The sequence below is a fragment of the Falco rusticolus genome, chromosome 15 (assembly GCF_015220075.1).
Source record: "Falco rusticolus isolate bFalRus1 chromosome 15, bFalRus1.pri, whole genome shotgun sequence".
Lineage (NCBI taxonomy): Eukaryota > Metazoa > Chordata > Aves > Falconiformes > Falconidae > Falco > Falco rusticolus.
In genome coordinates this window covers 21,918,036-21,944,106 of record NC_051201.1, presented here as the reverse complement: position 1 = coordinate 21,944,106, position 26,071 = coordinate 21,918,036, and the positions used below count along the sequence as shown (strand labels likewise).

The 26,071-nt window shown below is 50.5% G+C and overlaps 3 protein-coding genes across 8 annotated transcripts; 2 read left to right on the top strand and 1 right to left on the bottom strand.

Moving 5' to 3' along the window:
* Positions 1–1,649: 1,649 nt before the first annotated feature.
* Positions 1,650–9,713, bottom strand: CIAPIN1 (cytokine induced apoptosis inhibitor 1). 5 transcript variants are annotated; one of them, XM_037408870.1, is made up of 9 exons: positions 9,631–9,713; positions 7,165–7,340; positions 6,699–6,851; positions 5,243–5,319; positions 4,801–4,969; positions 4,518–4,591; positions 4,077–4,192; positions 3,481–3,550; positions 1,650–2,917 (listed from the first exon to the last, which is right to left on the bottom strand). In XM_037408870.1, the coding sequence occupies exons 2-9, from the start codon at positions 7,319–7,321 to the stop codon at positions 2,807–2,809; spliced, it is 927 nt and encodes a 308-aa protein (XP_037264767.1). In that variant the 5' UTR covers positions 7,322–7,340; positions 9,631–9,713; the 3' UTR covers positions 1,650–2,806. The 5 variants fall into 5 exon arrangements, with proteins under 5 accessions (XP_037264767.1, XP_037264766.1, XP_037264765.1 ...); XM_037408869.1 differs by having other exon boundaries at positions 9,613–9,692; XM_037408868.1 differs by lacking the exon at positions 9,631–9,713 and adding an exon at positions 9,611–9,629 and having other exon boundaries at positions 7,165–7,346.
* COQ9 (coenzyme Q9) lies at positions 9,682–17,908 on the top strand. Its single transcript, XM_037408877.1, has 9 exons — positions 9,682–9,766; positions 10,767–10,935; positions 11,532–11,667; positions 12,027–12,169; positions 12,429–12,513; positions 13,692–13,796; positions 15,775–15,930; positions 16,341–16,394; positions 17,793–17,908. The coding sequence occupies exons 1-9, from the start codon at positions 9,703–9,705 to the stop codon at positions 17,826–17,828; spliced, it is 948 nt and encodes a 315-aa protein (XP_037264774.1). The 5' UTR covers positions 9,682–9,702; the 3' UTR covers positions 17,829–17,908.
* Positions 17,909–17,940: 32 nt separating this feature from the next.
* Positions 17,941–25,741, top strand: POLR2C (RNA polymerase II subunit C). Of its 2 annotated transcripts, none has more exons than XM_037408879.1 (9): positions 17,941–18,092; positions 18,371–18,420; positions 18,657–18,725; positions 18,907–18,959; positions 19,083–19,211; positions 20,265–20,316; positions 20,816–20,984; positions 24,506–24,580; positions 25,248–25,741. In XM_037408879.1, exons 1-9 carry the CDS (start codon positions 18,007–18,009, stop codon positions 25,390–25,392), a joined length of 828 nt encoding a protein of 275 aa, XP_037264776.1. In that variant the 5' UTR covers positions 17,941–18,006; the 3' UTR covers positions 25,393–25,741. The 2 variants fall into 2 exon arrangements, with proteins under 2 accessions (XP_037264776.1, XP_037264775.1); XM_037408878.1 differs by having other exon boundaries at positions 17,952–18,092; positions 20,265–20,373.
* Positions 25,742–26,071: the final 330 nt, after the last annotated feature.

Sequence of the window (26,071 nt, the reverse complement as noted above, 5' to 3'; positions counted from 1 at the left end):
GACACAGTGCCTGGCCAGGCACTTGGCCTGCAGCACAAAGGGCTGCATCTCACGGCTCCCTGGGAAATTGGGGCAATTCACTGGGTTTTGTTGCTGGGGAGGGTTGGAGGAGACTTCCCGATTATTTTAATCCCCCCTTTTTGTAAATGAGACTATTTTTATGTCCCCACGATGACACTCACGAGGACAGGCTCCAGTGGTGCTGGGAGAAGCTGAGGGCGCTGGACTTTGCTGCATGCTAGTGTCCACAGAGCTGGTGGGATGAGGGCCAGGTGATCCCGAGTAGGTGCAACTGCTGGAGGGAGGCACTGGAGCAGGAAAACTGGCAAAAAAACCCTTGGGCATGGCTGGTGGCAGGGAACAGCCTGTCCAGACAAACAGGGTAGGAGGCGCGCAGCCACCCCCCTGCTCAAGGGCCTCTCCCAGTCTCCTGCAACTCCTGCTTACAGCCACTTGCGCTCAGGACCCGCATTCCTCACCTAGGACAGCCTTCTGTGCCTCTGCAGCTGGAAACTTCCCCTCCTCCCCCACCCATCTTTGTGCTGCAGAAGTGGAAATAGGAATTTGGTGAGCTCACCAAATTCCTGTCTATAGTCCTGCACCAAGTCCCACACCCTTGGCCCTCTTATCTAGACGTTGCAGCCCCAGATCTCATCCGTTGCAGAGGATGATGCAATCCCCCAAAAGCAATAAAACCACCTGAATGACACATCGCACAAAAAGTAAAAGATCTTACAAAAAAAAGTGCATGGTAGCAGACCAAGGGGCAAGTCCACAACCAGAATGATGGAAGGCAGACGATGGCCAGGTCCAGTACTCAGGGGTCTGGCCTAAAGGCAGCAGGCACCCAGAAGCCCCGTTCCAGCACATGCATGGCTTGCTCTGTGTGCGGAGCGGTGTGATTGCTTGTCCTTTCTGCTCTCAGCACCCCCGTTAGAGATGCAAGCGCACAGGTCAGCCCCGCACACCCCACGGGAGCTTTCACACGGAGATGTGCAGAGATCTGATCTTTCGCTACCAGTGAGGCTGAAAAAAGGCAATTAAACCCCAAAAGGTCACAGGTGTGCAGAGGTTTTTACCCATTTCTTTAGATCACAAGACAGGAGAGCCAACAGGTCTGTTGGACAGGAGGTTTACCCTAAGATTTGCATCTCCTTGGGAGTTGTTCTTGCTGATGAGGGGCAGGGACTCGGGAGGGGGGCAAGGAAGGGGTCTAAAGCTGTGCTCTCACTGGAGGGCAGCTACCCCTCTACATACAAGCTCTCGGAGGTCTCTGTTGCCAGCAGTCCCTTGTATTCCCCTCTGGCTCCCAGGTAAGCAGAGAGTATTAAGCAGCTCACATGGCAGCACCTGCCCCTTGATCCACACAGGGTGCTTTGCACATCTCAAGGACTCCTTTCCTCCTCTCCCTGCAGGCTGCCTTCTGCTTACTTAACCAGGGGAAATTCTCTTTCTGAAATCTAGACTGAGTAAAAAAAAGTTTATCTAGGCAGCTTGATTCGGTACTTGCCAATGGGCATCACGTATTCAAGCCATGTTTTCAACAGCACAATTTATGCAGAACTCCAAGATACAACCCAACATTTAAATAGTTCCATAAGTCACTGCGAGGCTGAGTAAGAGGAGAGACACACTTCTAACACCACTAATACCAGTCTTAAACACTTTACTATTGGTCACTTTTATTTCAAGAACAGCACTTTCATCCCAGCTCCCTCTCCAAGTTCAGTGTGTAACTCAGGTAGCACAACAACAAGCAGTCACATCCTGCAGAGCAAGAGCTCCAAACAAAGCAATCCCCTCTGAGACACTGGCTTTGGGTTTTCCTGCTCTCCCTCCCTGGGTGAGAAGCAAGCCTGGCACAGAACATGAACAGCTCTCTCATCCCGCACCTGCTTCACTAGCAGTAATTATGCAAATAAATAAAGAGTAGTCAGTCTTGTGGAGCAGGAGCAGACAGTGATCACAGATCATTTAGAAATTACATTATTGCTATGTTCTTACTTATTAGACAAGACTCACATGGCAACCAGCCTCAGATTGCCCTTGTGTTATCAGTTAATGTCGGACAGAAATGTGGGGGAGGACAAGACAGATCTTGCTTAATCTGCTCCCTGCCTTAAGGGCAGGGGTTTTCTTAGCGGGACTGAATCTTTTGTCATTTTGATAGAAATAGGTGGGGGCAGGGGATATCGCGGGCAGGCTCCCAAAACACGTGGAGATTCATCATGCCTGCCAGACTTTACCAAGGAGTTCACATATGCTGCTAAGAGTACATACTGCTAAGTGTACCCACTACTCCTGACTTTCAACAGGAGTCGCCAAGCCACCTATCATGTGGTAAGGAACTGCAGGTTCAAATTTCAAAGAGAGCAGGAGCCCAGCGTCACCCTCAGAGCTCAGCCGGAGCTGCCAGCTCATTAGGGCAAATTAGAGAAACGGGCACGGGGAAGTATGGGTCCTGTCACAGACACACAAGGTCAACTTGACACTTGATTCTACTTCCCTCTGCTGGTGTGACGTGCTGTGACAGCCAGCGTCCCAGCAGTATCAAGTCAAGCCAGCTAAAACAAGGCATAACATGAAGTCTGATACATACAAGACCACCACCTGTTACCAAAGATTATCAGGTAGCTCAAGGCTGATTACAAGTGATGAGCTCACAGCAGTGTCAGTGCCCACAGTGTCCCTCCCCACAGGAGTATTGGCCGGAGAGCATGAATTTGAGAGGATGAGGAAGACTGCAGGAAGAACCTCACACTGATGGAAAAGCAGAGGAGTCCTTCGCAGGACATCGAGATCTTTGTTAGGCATCATGCAGCTGGTTCCCTTTCAGGAGAATCTTCTCCCCAGGCTTGAAGGCGGGCATCCCCAGGTAAGGGCAGCTGGCACAGCGGAACGCATCCCCCAGATAGCACTGGCAAGAGAAACAGAAGCACCTTCTGTAATAAGGGGCAACCTTCACTTCTCTCCCCGCATCACAGGGATTTTCCAGCTTAAGAGATGACAAGCTCCCCAGCACATATCAGCACAGAAACCGCTTCCTTTCTCAACATGCCTGGTCAGCATGGTTAACAGGGCTGTGCAGGGGCCCTGTGCTCACATGGAAGAGGTGAGTTTCCATCCCAGCCAGTACGCCCAGACATGACCGCATGCTGGGCTGAGGCAGCCCCCCAACCGCTGCGGGGTCCCCTGGACTCCCTTAAGGTAATCTGCCCTGAACAGATAGCTGGTTAGCACACGAGCAGGGAAGTAAAGGTTCGCCGTTCACTCTGACTTCTACAGGGGCAGCACTTGCGCTGGAACAGACAGTGCACACTGGTATGGAGCACGTGGGCACAGGGCACCAGGCTGAAGCTCTGCACAAGCCGTGTTCGGAAGCAGCGAGCCAGCTCAGGAAGCAGTCACTTCGAGAACACAGTTTTTAGACAGAGATCATGCACTGCAAACCACAGCACAGAAACAAAAATGACCATTTACATTTCCACAGGCAGATTTGGGCTGTGCGCTCTTCTTCTCCTGTTCCAGTTCTTCAGCCAGGCCACATGTGCTGTAGGAAAACAAAGTCACTTGCACCTTTCTGCTTAAAGGCTGTAAGTCACCAACACTTACTTGTTCCTGCCCTACTCACATGCAACAGCCCTCACTCTGTCAACATAACACAGCTCACTCTGGGTCATTCATGCTCTTCACCTTGCTCTTCAACACCATGGTTTGTGTAACAAGTGTTGAAACACACTCAAGTTTAAACTGAGTGGGAAGTGGACTCTACAGCACTTGCTATGTGTGCTATTTCTCCTTGAAATCTGAGAAAACAAGGTTTTAGTCAAGGCTGCATAAACTGTGTAGTCACCTTTTGATCATATCAGTGTGGTAATTTGTAGTTTTGTCGTGGCTAGTTAATTCTCATAGTATTTGGATTTATATTCAAGTAGTTAAAGATAAGAAAGGCCATGAACCAAGAGAATTATGCTCTGTAACATCAAATTGCCTTCCATCTTTTTAAAATCCATCCAACTCTTAGGGTTTAATATTACAGTTGAAAGGTTCACCATTATGCTAATTGCAGTACTGACCAGTTCTTGCAGGCTTTCTTTTTGCCCATTTCTTTACAGGATGGAGCTCTGAGGGATGATGGATCTGGCTTTTTCAAATCTTCTGAATCCAACAGCTCATCAGAGTCCAAAAGATCCTGAAAACATACCATGGAAGATAACATGCAGGAAACTGATCTGTCAGTAGAGAATGATGTTGCTGCGTTATGTTCAAAGACATGATGCCCTCTGTAGCACTAGCATTAAAGTGCCACAGCTGTGCCCTCTTACCTTATACCTCCTCTCTGCCCTCACTACACCTCTGGGCTCTCCAGACCTCACCTACTAGATGAGATATTTTGCCCTACGAATGCTTTTCTACCTCTTAAGTTGTAAAGCTTCCCAAGAAGCACGACTGAAACGATTTAGAATAGGAAAGGAGAGAAGGAACAACTGCAAAGCCTCACAAACAAAGCCAGATACCATTTCTTCATCATTCATATCATTGGCAGATAGTGTCCAGAGCTTGGCAGTGGCTGGGTCCACAGAGGGTTTTCCTGGAGCCAAAACAAAGGAAGAAATAGTAATTACTACAGCCTTTGCCCCATCCACTCCCATCAAATAAGAGTTCAAACAACTGTGGAAAGCCCCAGTTCACAGGTTTTTACTGTGGCACTCCCCACCCCAGAACTGTCTCCCTATTCCAAGGGATGCTTGTCACCTGAGAGGCAGGCAATCCAGACATCTAGCACGCACCACTCCTTACCTGAAGGACCAAGTTTTTTGGCAAAGGAAAGTCTGAGCTGACTCGAGGATCCCACTTCGAAATTAGGCTTCCTGCCTTCTATCTGAACGATGAGAAGGTCATTGCCTTGGTAATCCAAATGCTCTCGGACAGACTGGGCCTCCTCCGGGGTCAACACTTCCTTTTGCAGCTGCAACACAAGATTTTAGGTTAACCTCACACAGAACCTCTTATTTCAGCACCCAGCCCAGCATTCCAGTGAACACAGACAATTAGTATTTTCAATCCTGAAGAAAAACACTGCCCTTGCAGTAACGAAAGTTTGTGGCAGGCAGTATCCATGCACATTTACAGTTAACTAGGGTAGCTAAACACCTTGTCACCCAGCAATCACCAGAATCACCATCTACATTTCAAGGTAACTGCATGAGGGAGTTTCTGGAAGTGGTCAGTACATACGTACCTCCTTCACTTCCACCAACCCAGAGAGAGTCAGAGCTGTGAGGAATTTGGTTGCTGTCTTAATTCTGCTGTTGTTTCCTGGAAGACACAAAACCAGGAAGTAGGAGAAGGGAAGAACAAGAATAGAGGTCACTGAAAAACATGGAAGTGCAAGAGTTTCAGAAGGAAGTACTCAAGCCAAACCTCTGCTTTAAAATTGGGCCCTTTCTAGTTGACAACAGGAATAGACCAGAAAATGCATAAGCAGCTTGTTCACTATAACAAGAGTCTAGGGTCACAAAGCCGTTCTACCTCCAGATCTGTTCTATATTACAACAAAACATTCCTCAACCCATCAAAATCAGGGAAAAAAACCCACCCCAAAACCCGAACAACAAACCCCCCGCCAAACATTTTTACATATTAAAGTGAACAACTCGTGAAGTTTTCAAAACACGGACTCCTAAATGAACAATACATTCAGAAACATAACATTCAAGAGCCTTGTTCTCATAGGCAAAAGCTATTACAATCACTGTTCAATCAAAAACTCATCACAGGCTTATTCACTTGGGCACAGGACTGTGCTGAACAGAATCCATTCACCCTCTCTCATGAGTCCCACTTGCACTTCATTCCAAGTCCACCAAATTCCAGCCTGTCAGACTGACTTTGGAAAAAAGAAATGTCATCTACTCCAGACTTCAATGCTCTCTGTTCTGTCCCAGAGGTGTTCCTCCACTGCCCCTAACGTACCACTTGCAACACAAAGCCACTGCCAGCTTTGAAACGTTGGCAAATCCTCCCCAGCCTGAAGAAGGTGTTTCTTCTGCCACTTGCACTACTATTTTCAGCACTGTAGAGTGTGCCAATAGAAACACTGTCAGCATAGATGCTTCTTTTCTTATCAGGTGGCATATTATTTCCCACTTCCACCCTATGCCAGCAAGGCTTGAATGCAGGTCAAGTATAAGACAGAAAAACAATCTTCTGTTCACCTCCTTGTGTGCTCCTCCAGCTGTCCCATGGCAGGTGCTCTGGCTTTACTCTTAAAACTTAGTCCAAACACTTCTACCCTTTCTGGATAACTATTTCTCTGCTGGCTTCTGGGGCAAGCTCTTTCAGCATTTGTTGCCCATTTTTAAAATCACTTTAGAAGCTCCTCAGAAACACACATCTGCAACCATTTAACATTACACACCCTAGGAGAAGACCAGTGTCCACTGAGCTTTACAATGTAGTTTAAGAACAAGACTATCTATCCAGCATTTCTGACAGACAGAGAGTGACTGCAAACATCTGACGGCTGCCAGCTTAAACAAAGGATGAAAACCTTGCTATTCAGGTTAGTGTGTCAGGAGAATGAAAATCTCTGAGCATCATTCAGGGTTCCTGTCCTTTCCGCTTTGGCCTAATCCTCACAAGAGTTGTGAGTTGCTATGTTGCCATGAAAGTAAGGCTGATGCAGATTCTCTCACCTGATTCTGTAACCACAGGTTCTTTCAGGAGGACGCGCCCCCCTGGCTTAAGTATCCGAGCTATTTCTGCCAGTACCTCCGCACTGTGCTGTGCTGTACTGCCTGGTACCACACCAGAGAGAATCATGTCAAAACTGGACTCCTTGTGAGCCGCTGAAAAGAAAGAAAGAAGATGATGGTACAATTTTTACAAATGTACATAAACAGCTTTGCCCATTACATCAGTTCCACCTCCCTCTTCATCTCTCATGCTTGCATACAACTGCAAGAACTGACTGGAGACACGAGCCATAGGAAGCATGACCAGGGTATATCACATTCTCTGCTGTACTGCCCGTGGCAAGAGCTAGCAGTAGGTGCTATTGTTCTGAATGCCGACTTACAAACGAGGGAAGATGTCAGCTCACACAGCAGAAGCATCCTCTTCCCTTTAAATGAAACAGTGAAAAATTAAGCTCATTCTTACACTGAGACAGCTGGTTAATGTTTTCCACAGAGACACGACTATCAGCTCCCACCAGCGTCTGAATTTTATCCACCAAATCCTTCAGGGCTTCAACTGGTGAGGAGCTGTCCCAGATGATGGCCACGCGCTGGCCTGGCATGACCCCATACTCCCCCATTTCCACAGCAGCAGCAAACCTGAGAGCAGCAGACAGAGAAATGGGTCAGGGGGACACAAAGAAGAAGGGCAAGAACCGAGCACTGCATGAACCTCTGTGGACTGTGAATCGCAAAGCATCAACTTGTTTTAATAAATGGGGATTATTTTCTGGAGACAGACACCACAGAGTTCCCACAAGTTAAGCATTAACATGGCATTAAGAAATAGCTACACTTAAGGGAAAATTCAATTTCTCTTCAGTTCAGCAACTAGCTTTGCAGGGAGAGACTGCAAGCCATGCTTAAAAAGAACCTAAAAACCAACCAACAAAAAAACTTGCCTGGTCTCTTTTTTAAAGACTTGCATAGACACATACACAGGATTTGTAGATTTCCAGACTACTGACAACTATTTAACATTAAACACGGCCCTGTCTCTCCTATTCAGGACACAACCTATCGCAGTTTGCTTCCACAGTACATGAGAAGAAAAAAAAAGTAACCTTCGGCATTCCCAGCATTCCAGAGAGGATCTTTCAACTCTTAACCATTGGTGGCGCTGGGCGAGCCATTACACAGAGCGAGGAGGGGAACAGAACGCACAGTGAAGTCAGTTTTGAGAAACCCATCTGCACTAACGTTTTATAAAAGCTTGTATTCCTGACAGACTTTGAAGAAAATCTGCACTACAGAAGTGTCACAATAGTATCATACCATCACCTGTACTCATAGCAGTACTGGCTACTGAAACTACCTAGCCTCTTTCACTCTACTCACCCAATGCAAACCTATTTTCTTTCTAGTTTAATACAACCACAGACAACAGAGAGCACCAGTAAGCACGCTAGTTGCCCAGTGTATCTTCAGTTAGCTGCAAACCACAGACTTGCTTCGGGAGAGCCTGTTATAAGCAAGGTCTTTAGCAGAAATCATTACATCAGGTATCCTGGGTAACGCCTTATTGCCACCACGTCATCACGAAAGCACAGCTTATGGATATGCTGTACCTAATTTAACTCAGTTGCCTGCAGTCAGGCATGGAGTGGATTTTGACCCACTGTTCCGCTGGCTCTATGGGCCATGGACACCTCTCTCCTGGAAACTGCAAACAAGTTCAGAATTGGACAACCCTGCACCTTGTCTGAGCTACTCTGGCAAGAATTCCTGCTAACGCAGCCCACAGTGCCAACCAGGTACAGCATGAAAGATCATGGATGTATGCTGTAGGTTATAGTACCTCACAGCTGGCCTTGCATGCATATGCAACACAAGCTAAGCAACTGCAACAGATAACAACACTACCAAACACACATTATTAATCCCATTAAAAAGTCACCTTCCCCAGGTAGAAAGCTCAAAAGATAAATAAGCTGCTAGGCTAATGCGGAAAAAAATAAATCCAAAGTCACACCTTCCTCTTGGAACAGCAGGCTCAAGATCAGAGCCCAAACTACATCACAGCAACACCAGCCTACATCGACCCCTTCAGATGCAATGTAAAAAAAGTGGAAAGCTACCGTAGCCCTCAAGGACACATTACATCTGCCTTCAGTCAGTGTAAAGGGTAGGAGTTAAGTTACCATCAAAGCATGCAGTCACGTTCCTGATGGAACGACTGGGAGGGTATTTTTTCCCCCCCCCTCTTACGTTTTCCGGCGGTAGGTGGAATATATTGAAAATGAAAGGCTTTGTTTACCAGCCGTCTTCCTTTGAAGTGTCTCCAGCTGTAGGCCACAAGGGCCGGGCTTGCTCAGCCACCGCGGGCGGGTGCCCCGCCGGGGGGAGGCCCAAGGGCTGGGGCTGGGCCAGCCCTGTCTGAATTTCACACACATTTAACAGTCCTCGAGGAAGGCGACTGCCCAAAACAGGGCAAAGAAGGGGCTATAGACAACACCGGGGCTTTCCAGCTTCAACAGATTAAAAAGCTGCCGCGTACAAGCACATCACGACCTCGAGCCCGGGCCTCCCGAGCAGCCCGCGCCTCCCCCGCGGCCCAGCGCGACCCCCGGCTGCCGGGCACGGCGGTGCGGGCAGGGGAACGCCTTAGACACCCCCACCCCCAGCAGGGAGCAGCCCTCGGGACGGCCGAGCCGGGCGCGGTGCGGAGGGGCTAGGAACGAGACGCGCGAAGCGCTATCTGAGGGGACTGCTCCCCGCTCCGGCCCGCCCCCCGCGGCCGCCTCAGGCCAGGCCTCGGCAGAGCCTTTTTTAAGGGGAAAAAGGGGAGTTACGGCCAACACGGGAGGCGCCCCCCGCGCCCGACCCGGCCCGGAGCCCCCGGCGCCCCCGGCCCGGCCCCGCGCCCCCCTACCGCCGCGCCGCAGCTTGCCTCGTCTCCCTCTGACGCCGTCACCGCTGCGTCCCGCCCTCGTGGCGTCATCGGCCTCTGCCCGCTTCCAAGATGGCGGCGGCGGCGGCGGGCGGCCTGCGGCGGGCGGGCTGGCGGCTGTGGCGGGGCCGCGCGGGTGAGAGGCGGGGGGCGCGGCTGGGGGGCGTGCTCGTGTCCGTGCCTGTGCCCGTGCCCGTGCCCGTGCCCGTGCCCGCGCGCGGCGGGCGGGGCCTGGCGGGGCGGGGGAAGGTGAGGTGAAGGGCAGCGGCGGGCCGCCGCTAGGGGGTGACACGGGGCCGTGGGGCCGCTCCGCGCCTGGGCCCAGGCCGTGGCGCCGGGTTGAGGCCCGCTCGGGCGCCGGGGGCTGCGGGCCCCGGGCAGGCTGCGGGGCTGGAGGGGCGCAGCCTGGCCCTGAGGGTCTCTTTGGGGCGCCTGGGTGAAGGAGACCCCTTCTGCGGGCCCGGTGCCCGGCCAGCCCCTCACACCTCCCCGGCCCTGAGACTGCCCCACGCAGCGTGGGGGGGACCCAGGGAGGGGCTGGGTTCGGCAGGGGCTGCTTGGTGGCGGGCTTTTTTAAAGTGTGGGCCACGCAACCCAAGCTTATTAAAAAAACCCCACCAAACCTCACTGCGGATGAGTTTGAAATTCTCACAAAGTAGCCGTAATTGAAAGCTGTGTTGCCTTTGGGTCATTTGAGAAACACACCTCGTGATCAGCGTGTTGTAGCTGTTAGGACTGCTTGCTCTCCAGACTATCGCTCACCTCTTGCCCCGAGCTCAGGGGTCGGTGCCTTCGTCTTAACTCTTCTCCCTCATCAGGGACTGAAGAGAGGGGACGTGCTGCAGGGGAGTCAGTGCATGTTTGTGTGCCTGGTTTCCAGTACGAGATTGGGAAGCTCCTTTCTATTTGCAATATTTGCCATCTGCATGGTTCTTTTCCTCACAAAACATTTTCACTTTATTTTCATCAAGTAAATGTGAGCTCAGCTGAGAGGGGTGCTTGTCGGAAATGTAAAAAAAGTCTGTCTCTACAAATTCCTGTGCCTTTTCAGCTCTTACAACTGTCGTCTTCACCTTAATTTTCTGAGCTTCCTGTTGTCGGAAGGAGACATCTGACTCTCTTGGTTTCTCTTTCAGTGGTCAGGTGCCAGCTCTACCCACCACAGCGTGCTCTCCAGGCCTCGGCTGTGCTGAAGAGAGTCTCTGATGAGCAGAAGGAGCCATTGGCATCTTCCTCTCAGCAGCAGTTCAATTCACATCCAACCGATCACCGGCCTGAACAGGAACCTCAGGGCCCTCGCCCCAGGTAACTCACTAGCTATTTCTAGTGCTGTCCTACCAACACTGGGATCGGAAGGCTTTGCTTTCCTGAAACTCACACCTGAAACTTGGAGACAATGTGATCCAGAGTTAACGGAGCCTCAGACTGCAGCAGCCGGAGAGTTGGTTTGCTGTCACAGAGCAAATTCCACTGTCCGCTGTGGAGATAGGATGCAACTTGCTTTCAAGAAGGAACCTCTCTGGTCTGCAAAGCTCAAGCCTTGGCTTCTGGATTTTTGTGTAAATCTACACAAAGCATGGACAATATGTTGTCCTTATGCCTATAGCTATAAAGTCCCTGTTGGAAAAGCTTATAGTTTAGCTTTTTTGTAAAAGAGGGGGAATCTAAGCCTGATTGGCCTCCAGGTAGGCACCTAGATTGAGCTCTCCCTTATTTTTCTCTTCTCCTCTCATGGCAAAGGTTCATTAAGAATCCTTTTTCTGGAAAGGGAAGGATTTTACAGCAGGAGGAGATTTATACTAAGCAGAACTCAAAGCGTGCCTACAAGCAGCGGTGGCAGAGTCCAGGTTGCTGATGGTTGATGGTGATGTTCCCCTCACTGTAACAATACCTTCTCATAGTTACACTGGCCAGGGCGGCCAGGAGTCTGAGGACTATGAGAGCGAGGAGCAGCTGCAGCACCGAATCCTCACAGCAGCGCTGGAGTTTGTGCCTGAACATGGCTGGACTGCAGAAGCCATTGCAGAGGGAGCCAAGGTATGTGGGGAGAGAAGCAACAAACCAGTTGAAAACTGGATGGAGCTGAAGTCCAAAGACAGCCAGGCCTGCATGCTTCCCCCACATACTCTTGGGTGATGCACACTAGTCAGCAAATAGTACCGGGCAGGAATGCATCATGGCTACTGCAGGATAACCCTGACAGAGTTAAACTAAGGCACGATGTAGAGTAGTGATCCTAAAGAGAGGAAAACATGCACAGGAAGCGCTTTTTAACACAGCATTGCTTTGTTTAAATTCATATAACTTCATTCAAGAAACAATTACAAGATTTTTCCTAGCTGGATCCTGCTTAGCAGCGTATGACCTGGTCTGTGCTTTTCCCTTCTTCCCTACAGACCCTGGGTCTCTCTGCCGCTGCTGCAGGGATGTTTCACAGTGATGGAGGTGAACTGATCCTGCACTTTGTATCTCAGTGCAACACCAAGCTGACAGAGCTGCTGGAGCAGGAACAAAAACAAGTGCAGTTGGGTGAAGCAGAGTGAGTATTGGGTATGAAAAGACATCTTCCTTGGCAGACTTTCGGGACTGCATAGGCAGAGAGGCCACCTGGGACACAGATACTTCAAATAAAAAATGTAATTTATCTAAATGAAACCACCTTCCCAGATAGACTTGGACCAGAGGCATGAAGGATACATAATACTTTGCATATCTGTTGCCAAGGCAGGCAAGAGATTGATCTTTCAAGTTCTGAAATGAGTTTAACTTGGACGTTCCTCATATTTGGGTTTACCCAGAAAGAAGTCTACAGATCAATTCCTGAGAGATGCTGTGGAAGCCAGACTGAGGATGCTGATTCCATATATTGACAAATGGCCCCAGGTATGAAATGAATAGGAAGATTGTCTCTTTTTTGTGTGTGTGTGTATTTTAAACACCCTGTGGTCTTTAACATAGTCTCTCCACCAGAGTAGTTCAAAGTTGTAAATGAAACCCTTGCTTTTTCAAGTGATTTGTAGCCTTCAAGAGGAGAGCAACCTTGGAAGGGGACAGTTAAAGATGTCCTTAGAACAACTGTTTTGTGCATTTCTGGAAAGGCAAACCTCCCCATTGTTCACTCCACCCATGTGGGATCCCCAGAGAATAACCTGTGTCTCTCCTCAGTCCTATTTGCAGTGTCACTGCAAGTCAGTCTCCTTGCAGCCTTGTTCTGGCTGCATCTGATACCTGGAAATGCACAACTACTGCTTTGTTGCAGGAAACCTCCTGCCCAGTGGGCGAATGACAAACCTTCGACAACCTGAGGATAGAGCTGGGAACAGAGAGAGCTCCATGCTTCAAAATTCAGATTTAAGTCTCAAGCCATTCTTGCCAGGGTAGGAAGGGAATTGAATCATGGCCACAGTAAGAAGCAAAGGGTTCCCAACCTTGGGCTGCAAAGATTGCTGCGCAGTCAGCCTCTGTTGTACAGAGTCATTGCTGGCCTCTGGGCAGCTGAGTCCAGCGCTCCTTGCAGAGAGAGATGGGATTCATGTTTTTGTTCTAAATTAGCATAACTTGTCTTGCAAAGGATGTGGGTGGTTTGTGACTCTCCTGGCATTGTGTTATTATGTTGAAAGGCTGCAGGATCCGAGTAGGGCCATTATGGCTGTCTGTTCTGCCCTTCGTAGCTACTTTGAGTTCAAAGTCAAATTCAGAGAAAGGAGAGATTTGACTCCCTGCCCACAGGGGCACAGCACAAGTGTGAGTCAGCTCAGCCTGTGCTGTTTCCATGCCTGGAGAGACAGCTTGTTAGAGACAACACAGTGGCGTTTGAGCTGAGCTTTGGGCTCAGCCAAGCTCAAGGCCTGAGCTTGGCTGCCACACTCTGTTCCCCACAAATCCTGCTGCTTGGAAAGAGTGGTGCTAGCTGAAAAGAGTTGGGAGGACTTGTCACTAGGAGTTGGAGGCAAGTCAGCAGCAACAGGGAAAAGATAATAGGGCAGAGCATTGCTGGGCTGCTGTAATACTATGTCCTTCTCTCCTCAACTCTCCCATTTATCTGTGTGTTGCCTTTGCAGGCTCTGAGCATCTTGTTGCTCCCACATAACATCCCTTCCAGCCTCAACCTCCTCACCAGCATGATTGATGATATATGGCAGTATGCTGGAGACCAGTCCACAGACGTAAGTCTTTGTGCTTTGCAGACTGGCTGGTTCCACCCCTCTGTACTTGAGCAAAATGATGGGTTGAAGTAGGCGTCGGGCCATGCCTCTCTTGAAACGACCCATTTGTTGAATGAGGAAGATAATTTCAGAAGCACCCAAGGGTCTTTATAAACTATAGTCTAATTTCCAAAGGGACTTAGGAGCCAATGGGACTAAGTGCAAATTAATGCCAATGGGATGAGTGCAAATTAAAAGGACCTATTTTCCTAGGCTCTTTTAAGCGCTCTTTTTTTTTTTTTTTTTTTTTTTTTGGAAGACAGAGAAAAGTGTTGAGATTTTGAGACTAAGAAGTTGATCCGGTGTTCATTGTCTCTGTCAAAGCAGCTGTCTCTTCCCCAGCAGTAGCATTTACAGATTAGACTTGAAAACCTTTAAAGAACCGACCTAAAAATACCAGTAGCTTATTAAAGCTTTCATCTTTCTGGCAGGTAATAAAACAAAATTACAACCTTAATTAAAGCAATTAATAAATTACTTTAATTCATGTAGGTGTAGGGAGAGATGGGAAGAGCTAAATGGACCATTTTAACAAACTACTTTAATAAGCTTCTTTTATCTGTATATAAAAGAGAAGCTACTGCAGTGAAAAATAAACAAGATGACAGAAAAATTAAAGGAATAAACCCGAAGAGAACTGAAAGACTGTGATTGCATCAGGAACTGCAAGTCCCTTATGAGTTAAGAAAGTCAAATCGACGTGTCAGAGTCTGTGTCTGCACTGAGCAGTTCCTAATGTCTCCTCACCAACACAGGAATTAGGAGAGGTTCTAAAGTTTGTCTTTTGTTGTGCCTTCCAATGGGTTACGAGTTTTCTTGGGAAGCTGTGATTCTGAGCCCACTCCCTCTTTCACAGTAAAGGGGTTTAATGTCACTCGCAGTGTAGCCCTTTTCACAACCCCAGCAGCTAGGCAGAGTATGCCTAGGCCTCAGAGACCCCTTCAGGTGGCTTTTTCAGAGCAGGAGGGGAATCAAGAGAAAGAGTTTGGTCTTGGGCACCTGAGAGATGCAGCTGCAAGTGGCAACATCCCTCATGTTTCTTCCCTCATCAAAGCTTGCAGGTCATGGTGCAGACAGTAGAGCTTTCTATCCAACTGTTGGTTTCAAAATCTAGGCCTGTATTTTCATTTCTCTTTTGCTTTGTAATCATGAATGGAACAACCAGAATTTTTTCTAGATAATACCAGCAAATGAAATTGAAGACTTGTTTTTAAAAACGTTTGTATGTTTTGTCTGCCAGTGGTTCAAGTGCAACTGGAAAAACTGAAGAGTTTGAGTTATTTGTGCATCTTTGCATTGTGTAACCTATTGTTGTAACGCATCCTACAGCATTGCTGCCAGCAATGCACTGATGCATTTAGTGATTCAGCAAGCAGTACTGGTATTTCAGTGATAGGCTCTGGGAAAGGTATATCTCTGTATCTGTGTGTGATGCCTTGCACAGTTCTATCCTCTGTTCTCTTTCTTTATACTTGCATCTGGTGCCAACTGAAGCTCAAGTTCAGTGTTAGATGTAGCTGTTTCTCATTTAATCAGATCTGGAATTGGAGTTTTGCAGTGCCTGCTAGCAGTCTGTAAAGCAAAGATGAGCTCTTGTGCAGTGCACACAGGCTAGCTGGGCAAGGAAGAATTCCTTGCTGCCTGCTGCAGGTGCCTGCTTGCAGCCAGAAGCAGGGGGTGAGGATTTTGTTCAGCAGTTTTAGACACCATACTTGTGACGTCTGTCTGCTACCACAGGAGCAGCTGTGCTGTCAGATGTCAGTGTTGGCTGGTGGCCCACTGCATCACAGAGACGAGTTACACAGTTTAAGTGGGGAAGGAATGTGCAGTCGGTATGCTATTTTCCTTTGCCGTTCTCTGGTCTGCTTTCGTGAGCTGCATTCTTGGTCTGCATTCAGGTCACACCTTTCTCTCTCCCTCTCATTTCATGCCCTTGCAGTTTAACTGGTACACTCGTCGGGCTGTGCTCACTGGCATCTACAACACCACTGAACTGGTGATGATGCAGGATTCATCCCCTGACTTCGAGGAGACTTGGCGCTTCCTGGAAAACAGAGTAGCTGATGCCATGAACATGGGCAATGCAGCTCATCAGGTAACATTACGGGCAAGGTTATGCGTGCAGTGTCCCTCTTCTCCCCAAATACATGTGCAGGCAGGCCTGGCTTTTCAGTCATGCAGACCACACATCTGCTGAGAGACCACCTTGTACTGGCAGGTGATTGCATAAATGCTGTCAGCTCAACAGCAGTAAACATGTATTTTCTAGTAAAAATGATGTGTAGATGCTCACTTTGTCAGATGGCCCAATGGTTAGGAGATGTATATTCCCAGGAAAACTCTTCCATGTTTCTTATCTCTGGCTATCATTTGTCTGCAGTGCTTGGCTTCTGTCAGCACCCTTCTGTAGCAAATACATTTGTTGGGCATTACATCTCTGTGTTTGGGTGGCCACAAGTGTAACTGCAGAAGAAAGCAAAAGGTCAATGTTCTTGTGTCTCCTAGGTACAGTCAACTGGAGAAGCACTTGTCCAGGGCCTGATGGGAGCTGCAGTTACTGTAAGTAATGCTGAAACCAGCAGTGCTGCAAGGGCAGAATTGGTTTTGTTCCCTTCCATGCTGAATGCCAGCATGTTTTTCTCCCCAAATCTAGAGAGCAGCATGAAAAAGAATTGTCTTTCATAACTTAACTACATGTACAGATGATTTTTCTGGGTAGTTTGGAGTTAGTTCACTGTTTTGTGGTGAAAGAACTTGTAATAGATCATAAAAAATTAAGTCTGAAGCTGCAGGGTAAGCTTTAGGGATGAGAGACAGGCGATCAGAATAAACACAACTATTCTCCATCGCTTGTCACAGGATCTTTTCCTCTGGCAGCCTCTGCGCTGGAGACCTTCACAGAAGGTCCATGCCCCCATGGATGCTTGGGAGGTGGCACCTGTCCCTGAGCCACAGTAGCGGCCTTCCAATAATTCATTTGCTTCTTGGTAGCATCCTGGACTGCTTTGTGTCCATGCAGAGGGAGGTGCACTTCCTCTGGGATAAAAAACCTTTGTGTACCCAGGAATTATTTTTGAAGGGCTTCAGGGCCTCCTGTGATTCTATTTTTGGACAACTCCCATTGCATTTCCCAGCAAAATGATTTCCTTGTTATCAGAAATAGTTTCCTTGTCCCCGTACAAGACAAACAGGCTGGAGCATAACTTAGAAATAATTTTTACTGTACAAAGCAGTTCTCAAGAATTTCTCCCACCTCCTTTCCCCTGTGGTTGAATGGTTTCTTATCTCTAGCGTTTCTCAGCCTCTCTCAGCTTTCACACCTGCATATATGCCAAAAGGATGCTCCACTAGAGGAAACTCTGTGCTCTTGGACATCGGCACCTTGCTCTCCTGCAGATTGTACCCCTCCCGTTGCCAGATGCTGAGTCTGTCCCTGCAGCAGATCTGCTGCTCAGATCAATGGGAGGAACTGGGCTGCTACTGGGGTGTGTGTGCCTGGCAGCCAGCTGGTTTTAGGGCAAAATCATCTCATTACACTGTTGGGGATGACCCATGGGAACCTCTTGCACCCCGGGGTGCTGTATAGGTGTATGGAGCGGGCTGTGGTACAGGTGTGCTGAGCTTGCCAGGCCTTTGCAAAATGGACGAGCGAGCTGAATGCCTCGAAAGCTTAAATTCACTGTCAGCGTCTGCGTGGCTGCAGAAGTCAAACCAAGCTGACACCTGCGAGCCCAGAGAGCAGGTTCAGGTGGGAGGGATGCCTGGGGCAGGGTAGGGCCACCCTGCTCCACTCCTTTGGCATCCACCCCTGTCCGCTGGCCGCCAACGGTGCCGCTCGGCCCCGCGGCACACGGGGCTCTCCCGGAACAGCGCCGGGACCCGCTGCGGCCAGGAGCCCGGGGGGCGCGGGTGCCCGGGTGCCCCGGCCCCTAACCCCCTTCTCCCTCTGCTCCGCAGATCAAGAACCTGGCGGGGCTGAACCAGCGCCGGTGAGGAGGGACCCGGCGGCGCGGGAGCGAGGACGGGCCGCGCCCGACCCTTCCCCGGCACCAATAAAGTCGGACCCCAGCGTGGCACGGACTCTTTTTGGGGGCGGACCGGCGGGGCGGGGGGCCGGACCGGGGGGCGGGGCCGCCGGGGCGCGGGTGGCGGCGCGGGCGGCGGGGCGGCCATGCCGTACGCCAACCAGCCCACGGTGCGCATCACCGAGCTGACGGACGAGAACGTCAAGTTCATCATCGAGAACACGGACCTGGCGTGAGCACCGCCGCGGGCCGGGGCGGGGCGGGGGGCAGGGCAGGCCAGGCCGCGGTAGGCCCCGGGGGCGGCCCCCGGGGGCTCTACCTGCCCCACGGGGGCTCTGCCTTGCCGCGGAGGCCTTGCCTGCCCCACGGGGACCGCCCCGTCTCGGGTGGGGCCTGCAGCCAGCCCTGTTGGGCCGCGGGGTGCCGCCGGTGCGGCCCGGCCGGGCCCCCGAGGGGCAGCCCAGGCCATGGGGCGCCGCGGGCTTGGGCACAGGTGTCTCTCTCCCTCAGGGTGGCAAACTCCATTCGAAGAGTGTTCATCGCGGAGGTCCCCATCATAGGTACTGCACGGTCCCCTGGGCTGCTGGCCCCGTTGCTCTCACCGCTTCCTCTCCATTTCCTCCCGCACGCTCAGGCGGCTGTCAGCTCCCCTTACCCACGTTTAGCCAGTACTCTGTCTTACCGGCTGTTGGCTCAGCTTCACTGCAGTCTCTGGGATGTTTTCTGTGCTCTTGCAAACTGCTCAGCTTTTCTCCTCTGAAATACTTCTCAGCTTGTGGCTTTTTCCTCTCTGCAGCCATTGACTGGGTCCAGATAGACGCCAACTCCTCTGTGCTCCATGATGAATTCATTGCACACAGGCTGGGTGAGTGCCGTGTGTGCGGAGGACAAAGATATGCAGCAAGGCAGAGGTCATGGGCAAAATCAGTCCAGAGATGCTAATGCACCTTTGTCAGGAGGCTGCTGTTCCTGTACCCATCTTGGCAGGAGGATCGGTGCTCCTGTGGTCTCACTCAGACGTTGTCTTGACTTCCTTCTTCCCACAGGTCTCATCCCACTCACCAGCGATGACATTGTGGATAAAATGCAATATTCCAGAGTGAGTAAAGCAAAATGTGGGTGCTTGTTTTGGTGGTGGTGGGTATCTGATCTGGTGGGAAGCACTACTAATTTCTTGCTGGGAGAGGTTTGATATAAAGGTCTCGACCCGTATCTGTGCCAGGACTGCACATGTGATGAGTTCTGTCCAGAGTGCTCTGTGGAATTCACCCTTGATGTCCGGTGCAACGAAGACCAGACTCGTCACGTCACATCCCGCGATCTGATCTCCAATAACCCCCGGGTCATACCGGTCAGTGCAATCCCTCTGCTTGTCAGTGAGCCCTCTCTACGTTCCCATTGAGGCCAGGGTAGCAAACACGTGGGACTGGGACAAAATAAGGCCTCTGAGCATGTTTCACATTGCCTAAAGCCCCACTTAAACCGTAGCGGGAGAGCAAAGCAGGAATGTTTGCAGAAACAGTCGTGTGTGCCAGTGTCCTGTTCTTTGCGTTGTCATCCTTCACTTGCTGTCTGATCGTGTGTCAAAGCTGTATGGCCTTTTTAAAGCCTCATCCTGCACCCTTCATTTCAAATTTTTGGGAGGCTTTAGTGTTGCCCCTCCACCTCGCCTCAAACACTCGGAGCCTGTGCACTTGTGTGCTGCTGCCATGTCGCTGTGTTCTCCTGCCTGCTTGCTGCCAGGGCTCTGGCATGGTCAACCTCTTTGAAGGTTTGGCAACAGCCCCAAGGCCTCTGGTTTTCTGGTTCTTGGCCCTCAGTGCAGCAGCTGTGAGGACCCCAGGCCGGGCCAGGGCTGCCAAACAGCTCTTGCTCAGTCGCCTTGAGGAGGGTTGGTGGAGCCAAGGCAGAACAGATGCAGAGAGACTTAACAGAGAATGTTTTAAAACACTATTACTGCATCCAGATGTCACCACAACCTGAGGGCTGCTTCTGATGTCCAGTGGCAGTTTCTGCCTGGCTAAAGCCTAGCTGTAGCCTGCTGTCTCTTGCTTGCTCCAGCTGAGATGCTGTGAGTGCAGTGTGTCACCTGCCAGCAGCTGTGGGAGTGACTTTGGGCTGCGTTGCAGAACCAAGCAGCTATGCTGGGCTGGGCTGGAGCACTCCCCACCAGCCTGTGGGGGAGAGCAGCTCGGGAGGTGAGCCGGCTGATGCAGTGGGTTATTGCATACCTGCCTGCAGCTGCCTGAATTGTGCTTTACTTCCGTTAAGTAGGGCTGGATTTGTTGCTGTAAGTTGCTCAAGTTGGCCCTCTTCAGTCTCTTAACTTTTGTGGGCAGCTGCTGTTCCATGTGGGGAGAAAAGCTGATTTTGCATTAATTTGCTTGCTTTTGTTCTTCTGCAGGTAACGTCTCGGAGCAGAGACAATGACCCCAATGACTATGTGGAGCAGGACGGTAAGCGGCATTTCACTGGGAATAAGAGCTGGAGAAGGAAATTAATTTGTCTTTCAGGTTCTTTGAACTCATTTTTCCTTTACTAGGTATGTAATTGTAGTTACACAGGCAGCTGTAAAACTGGCAATTGAGGGACACCAGTGTTGTTGCATCAGCAGGGTTAGCATTTTGCCTTGATATCACTTAAAGATCATCCCCAGAACTCAACCCTGGGTCAGAGGGTGCTTCTGTCCCTCCTTGTGAGAGCTTAGAGACAGCAAAGATGCAAAACACTGTGCTATCTGCTGTTGCTTGGGAACCTGCACGACTCCTTTTTACCTGGCAGAATGTCTCCTAGCTACTCTGAGGACACAGATGAGTCCTTCTGAGAAGCCAAGTGAGCCCTGGCTTCTGGTGACATCTTCCTGGGCACTGAAAATTCCTGCCTTTGCCCTGGTGTGATCCTGCACACTAATTTCTCCTCTGCAGCCTTCTCAAATGGGCGTGTGCTTTTCTGCAGACATCCTCATTGTGAAGCTGCGGAAGGGCCAGGAGCTGAGACTGCGAGCCTATGCCAAGAAGGGCTTTGGCAAGGAGCACGCCAAGTGGAACCCCACAGCAGGTGTAGCCTTCGAGTATGACCCAGACAACGCGCTGAGGCACACAGTGTACCCCAAACCAGAGGAGTGGTATGTTCTAATATTTGGAGAGATGGAAAAGATTTTCCAGCAGGCGCTCAGCCCTGGGGATAATTGGGTCAGTAAGTGATCCTGAGCGTGCCTGTTGCTTCCCCTTACAGACTCTGCTCCTGTGTTAGGATGCCAAGGCCAGTCACTTGGTTGCAGCTACATACAGGGTGGCCTGGTTTGTGGCCACCTCTTGTCTGCCCCTCACGTAGTGTCACTGCTGTTTCACCTCACTTTTATGTTCTTTCCCACCACTTGTGCAAGGAAGAAAAAACAGGAACAAATAGTATGTAGGTCAGGATAAAGTCTGAGGAAGGGATAGATCCATGTGAAGTGGAAGATGTTGCTACAAGAGCAAAGAGCGGAAGGTTAGGTTGCAAAACTGATTTTGCAGCCCTGTTTGGGGAAGCCTGGTGTGTGGCTCCGATTTCCCCTGTACATCTTGCTCCTGGAGCATGAGCTCTGGCAACAGGGTTTTCCTCTCTGGCCCTTGCGTCTGCTCTGATGCACCATTCTGCACCGGTAGCATGCTGCATCTGAGCTGAAAGTGACATGATTTTGCTTTTGGAAGGCTGCTGCCCTGCTTTGGCCAGGGTGAGGACTTCATCTAGCAGCACTTTTCCACAAGTGGATACCTGAGCTGCTGCTGGCTCAGCATACCAGTGACCACCTAGTAGACATCCCATCAAGCATGCTGGAGCCAGCAGCAGAGTGAAAAACCCGGTACTTTAGCCAAGGCAGGCTGAGAGCAGGGACTAGAGGGGGCAAGGGATGTGCTGCTGTAACAGCGGGGCAGCAGCCAGAGCTGTGCTCAAGGTCGGAAAGACCTCAGTACAGGAGCAGGATTTGGTGCAGGGACCGCAGGAAGCCAGGGCTGAGCAAGCGGGAGCAAAGACCTGAGGAGAGCTGCAGCTGGAGAGGCGGCTGAGCGGCAGAAGGGGCTCAGTGGGTTTTCCTCCTGTTGCTGCCAGGCCCTGCGCTGCTGAATTTGACTCTGCAATGGCTGCCAGCAGCAGCAGGCAAGTGGTGGGCTGTCATACCTCCACACTGTCTGCTTCAAGCTTGGGCACTTGGCCTGTCGCAGAGCATGGCCTTACGCTGTCCCTCGCCAAGTGAGCTTGGTGGAGGTGGGATAGCCTAGATTTCACACCTCAGCTGGACTGCCAGGGGCTCTCTGCTCAGGAGCTGTCACAGAGATCCTGTGTGGCTGGATTCACACTAGGAGACTTGAGAAGCCTTTTGTCACTGAGTGTGGAGTTGCAAGTGAATCCGTAACATGCGTGAAATGGGCTGGGATCTGCCTGCAGCCATCCCAGCCCTATTTTATGGATGGAAGGAGTGTACCCTGCTTGGCTTTGATGGGCTCTGTAGGGTGCGTTCGTAGGTCCGGTTCAGTCAGTCTGGGTGAGAACGGGACGTGCCAGGCGTTCAGCTCCTTCAGCACTTTGTCAGGGCGGTGCTCTGGGATCTGCCGTAGGAACCAGGCTGGCTGGTAGTGCCAGAAATCTGGAAATGGGCATTTTCCTTAGTGTTGCTGATCTGTATGTGTGGACTGAAGCTGGACTTCGGGAATGGCCAGCTACAGACCGGGCTGTCAGGGGGAAGGTCCATGAGAGCCTGGTTGCGGTGAGGTGGTGCAGAGCCAAGGAGGGTGCTGCTCAGCAGTTTTGTGGTCAGGAGCACATCACAAGAGTTGATGTGCTGGCCTGTCCCTCGTCACCAGCGGTTTTGGGGGTGGAACTGGATAATTTTGAAGTTTCCAAATTATTTGTGGCAGATAAATTGCCCCAAAGTTTAGTTGATTGTCTGAGTGATAGATTGGATGCATGAGAAGCAGGAATATCTCTGTGATGTGAAATTTCAAACTGGGATTTGAAATCATTTTAGGCTTCAATTTGGTGTTGTAAAATTTCTCTGGTTTAATTTCTGTAACGCTAGCTAGTAAGTCTTTGACACTGATGAAGTGACACATTTGACATACTGCTTCAAGTTGGACAGGCAGGTGCCAGGCTGGCCAAAGTATCATTGGGCTTGCTGCCTTTTTGGACAGAGAATGTCACAGTGTGACTGCTGGAGAGTGTGCGCTTTAGGAGATGGTGGTGTCATGGAAGACAGCCCCAGCTGCATGGCTGAGCACGTGTACCTCTGCAATGAGGTGCTTCCCTGGCTGGGTGGCCCAAGGCAGCTGCTAATGGGGAATCTTCTGTTTGGTGGCAGTCAGCTGCGTTTTCAGGAACTTGGTGTGTTACACAACAGGCTGGGTACCTGGAAACAGTTTTTGAGAAGTTCTTGGCATAATATATGTGAAAGTTGGAAAAATCCCAAGGGAAGATTGACGTCGGAGCTGCCTGTTCCCTGATGATAAGTCTGTCTTTCCAAGTTCATCTGATTTCCCCATGAAGACAATACAAGGACAAAGTCCTCTGCTATCCAAGGCTAGCTATAATTTTTGGTTTGGTTTTTCATGCTAGTTGCTTTTTGAGGCTGTTGGCAGAGCACTGGCACGCAGCTGGACTCTCAAAACAGCTGTCATGGTGGTGGAAACCTCTGCCCTGTTTTTAGTCATGGGTGGTTCTGCAAGTAACATGAAGACACAACTCCATTAACAGTTTATCTCTCTTGGTGGATTGTTACAGACAGAGGATTTGTTTGAGAAGTGGAGTTTTGTTTAAGGCAACTGACGACAGGGTGCTAGGATCAGCATTTCTTGACGTCTCTGGGGCAGAGGAAGGCCAGCAGGAGACCTTGGTGGGCACAGGGTTTTCTGTGCTGGCTTCTCGGACAGCTCAGGACTTTGGGTTTTCTTACATGGATTAAGTGCTTCCAAACAGTCTCTCTGATGGGATGCCCTATAAGCCAAGGGATGCAGCGGGTAGAAAGATGTGTTGGCCTAGCAGATGCACAGGTATTGCAGTGATTTTCGTAGCAATGTGTGTAGAGGAGTGGAGATGCAGGACATCAAGGTGGGCCTCACTGATGCAGCTGGTGTCTGAAGTACAGGAGACTTTTTTTTCCTGCTGGGCACAAGATGATTGGGCCTTCCTATCTCAGCTGTACTGCACAGACTGAGTGCTGGAGTGCTCCGATGTTTTCCTGGCCCAGTGAAGAGTAGAAAGAAGAGATAACACAAGGTCCATTGCTCCATAAACAGCATCCAGACTCCATAAACACAGTCCCTTCAGGCATCAGCATCCCTTTGCTGTGACCACCTGCTGATTGTGGCAGTGTAGGTGGACAGGGCCACGGTACCCTGCACAGGGCTCGCTGAATTTGGTCAGAGCAGGGCTGATCCTCTTCCTCCAGCACTGCGGGGTGCTGTGTGGCATTAAGGAGGAGCTAGAAAGGTTAGTGTAGGACTGAGCTTTTTTTCTGTGACTTGATGTTTGATGACTGCTCCTTTGCTGCTGGATGTGAGCCCCAGTGCTCACTCTGTGGGGCCAAACAGTGCCGCTCAGCACCGGGGCTGCATGGGACCAGGCTAGAGTGTGGGCTGTGTGCTAACCGCTCCTGCTCTTTCATTCCAGGCCCAAGAGCGAGTACTCTGAGATTGATGAGGAGGATGCTCAGGCTCCCTATGACCCCAACGGGAAGCCAGAGAGGTAGGAAGCTGAATGTGCTGCTGCAGCTAGAAAATGAGAGAACCAGCTGGGTGCATCTCATCAGCTTTTGTGAATACGCGAGTATCTACTATCTGCTGAAGTTTGCCAGCCCAGGGAGCTGGTGTTCCCTGAAAAGCAGCGCACAAGTTGGAGTTAACTGGTGATATGCCCAGGCCTGGCAGGTTTTCCCCTCTGGGAGATATCCTGAGTTCATGTTATCAAGTAGAGCAGTGCAGGACTCGGTGAAGTGTGAGGCCTGCGGGGTAGAGTGGCTTAGGATATCTATTCACCCATGTGGGTGGCTCACGCTCTGGTTGCTGGTGGTACCCCCTCTCTCCTGGGTTCTTTGTGCTGCAGAAGTGCCTGAAGCCAGCCTTAGTCCCTGGTGAGAGATTCTGTGGTGACTCGCAGGTCATGGTGCTGAACAGGAAAAAATCTCAGAAGTGCTCTTGCAGCCTGTGATTTCACAAGCGTTGGTGTGACAGTTATAGAGGGGCAGCACTGGCTGTTGCGTGGTTGGGGAGGTAAATGATGCTGATGGTTGGGATTCCCAGCAGATCCCTCTGTGGTGGGTCACAACAGGCTGGTACTGCTCTGCAAGTGCTCTCTGGTTTTGCACCTCCTTGCTGAGCAGTTGGTGACTTAATCCCTTGACTTGTAACCTCAGGTTTTATTACAATGTGGAGTCCTGCGGTTCTCTGCGCCCAGAGACCATCGTTCTCTCTGCACTGTCTGGCCTGAAGAAGAAACTGAGCGACCTGCAGACCCAGCTGAGCCATGAAATTCAGAGTGATGTCCTCACTATAAACTGAGGTGGCCTCTTGCAAGAGAGTGCTCAGCTGTGAGTGATGCGGAAGGTCCTTGCCTCTGCCCGGCAGTGCTTTGAGCTGAGGCTCTTACCTCCCCATCTCCCTCTGCCTTCATCCCTGGCCCTCCTTCCCAGGGTAAGCCATTGTGATGTGTGGGGTATAGCAGGAAGGGAATCGGTGATTGTCTTTGCTAGGACAGGCTTTGTCTCCAAGTGGTCCCAGGGTTTAGGCCAGAGTTTTGGATTATGGCCACGTGGTGTCTGGGATTGGGAAGTGTGCGCCTCCGTTACACAACCCTACTTTATTTGCATGTCTGTTTCTTACTGTGCTGAATAAAGCCTTACACACACACCCCTGTGTTCTGTCATCCCTGCAAGCTTGTCCAGGACTGCAGGAGGAGGCATCACATCATTTACTTCTCTCCAATAGACATTAACTTAATGAGATCTGCTTTGAAGGGGGCATTGCTCTCTGCCGCTGATTGCTGCTCTTGACATTATCTCCTAAGGAGACCAGAACCCCCTCCAGCTGGTAGCCCATCATTTACTGATCCAGTGCTATGTTTAACGCAGATGTTTGAGGCCAGGCTGGTAAGCGAGATGCTGCAGAAGGCAGTGCTGCAGGGGAGCCCAGGTGGGCCAGGCAGGCTTAGCTGTATTTAAAAACTCCTTTGGAGCAGACT

Coding starts and splice junctions, on each gene's coding strand:
- CIAPIN1 (XM_037408870.1), bottom strand. CDS start 7,321: ATGGGGGAGTATGGGGTCATGCCAGGCCAGCGCGTGGCCATCATCTGG. Junction 4,970..5,242: donor GGTTGGTGGAAGTGAAGGAG/GTACGTATGTAC, acceptor CTTGTGTTGCAG/CTGCAAAAGGAAGTGTTGAC. Junction 4,193..4,517: donor ATATGAATGATGAAGAAATG/GTATCTGGCTTT, acceptor GTATGTTTTCAG/GATCTTTTGGACTCTGATGA.
- COQ9 (XM_037408877.1), top strand. CDS start 9,703: ATGGCGGCGGCGGCGGCGGGCGGCCTGCGGCGGGCGGGCTGGCGGCTG. Junction 11,668..12,026: donor CCATTGCAGAGGGAGCCAAG/GTATGTGGGGAG, acceptor TCTTCCCTACAG/ACCCTGGGTCTCTCTGCCGC. Junction 13,797..15,774: donor CTGGAGACCAGTCCACAGAC/GTAAGTCTTTGT, acceptor ATGCCCTTGCAG/TTTAACTGGTACACTCGTCG.
- POLR2C (XM_037408878.1), top strand. CDS start 18,007: ATGCCGTACGCCAACCAGCCCACGGTGCGCATCACCGAGCTGACGGAC. Junction 19,212..20,264: donor ATAACCCCCGGGTCATACCG/GTCAGTGCAATC, acceptor GTTCTTCTGCAG/GTAACGTCTCGGAGCAGAGA. Junction 24,581..25,247: donor CCCAACGGGAAGCCAGAGAG/GTAGGAAGCTGA, acceptor TTGTAACCTCAG/GTTTTATTACAATGTGGAGT.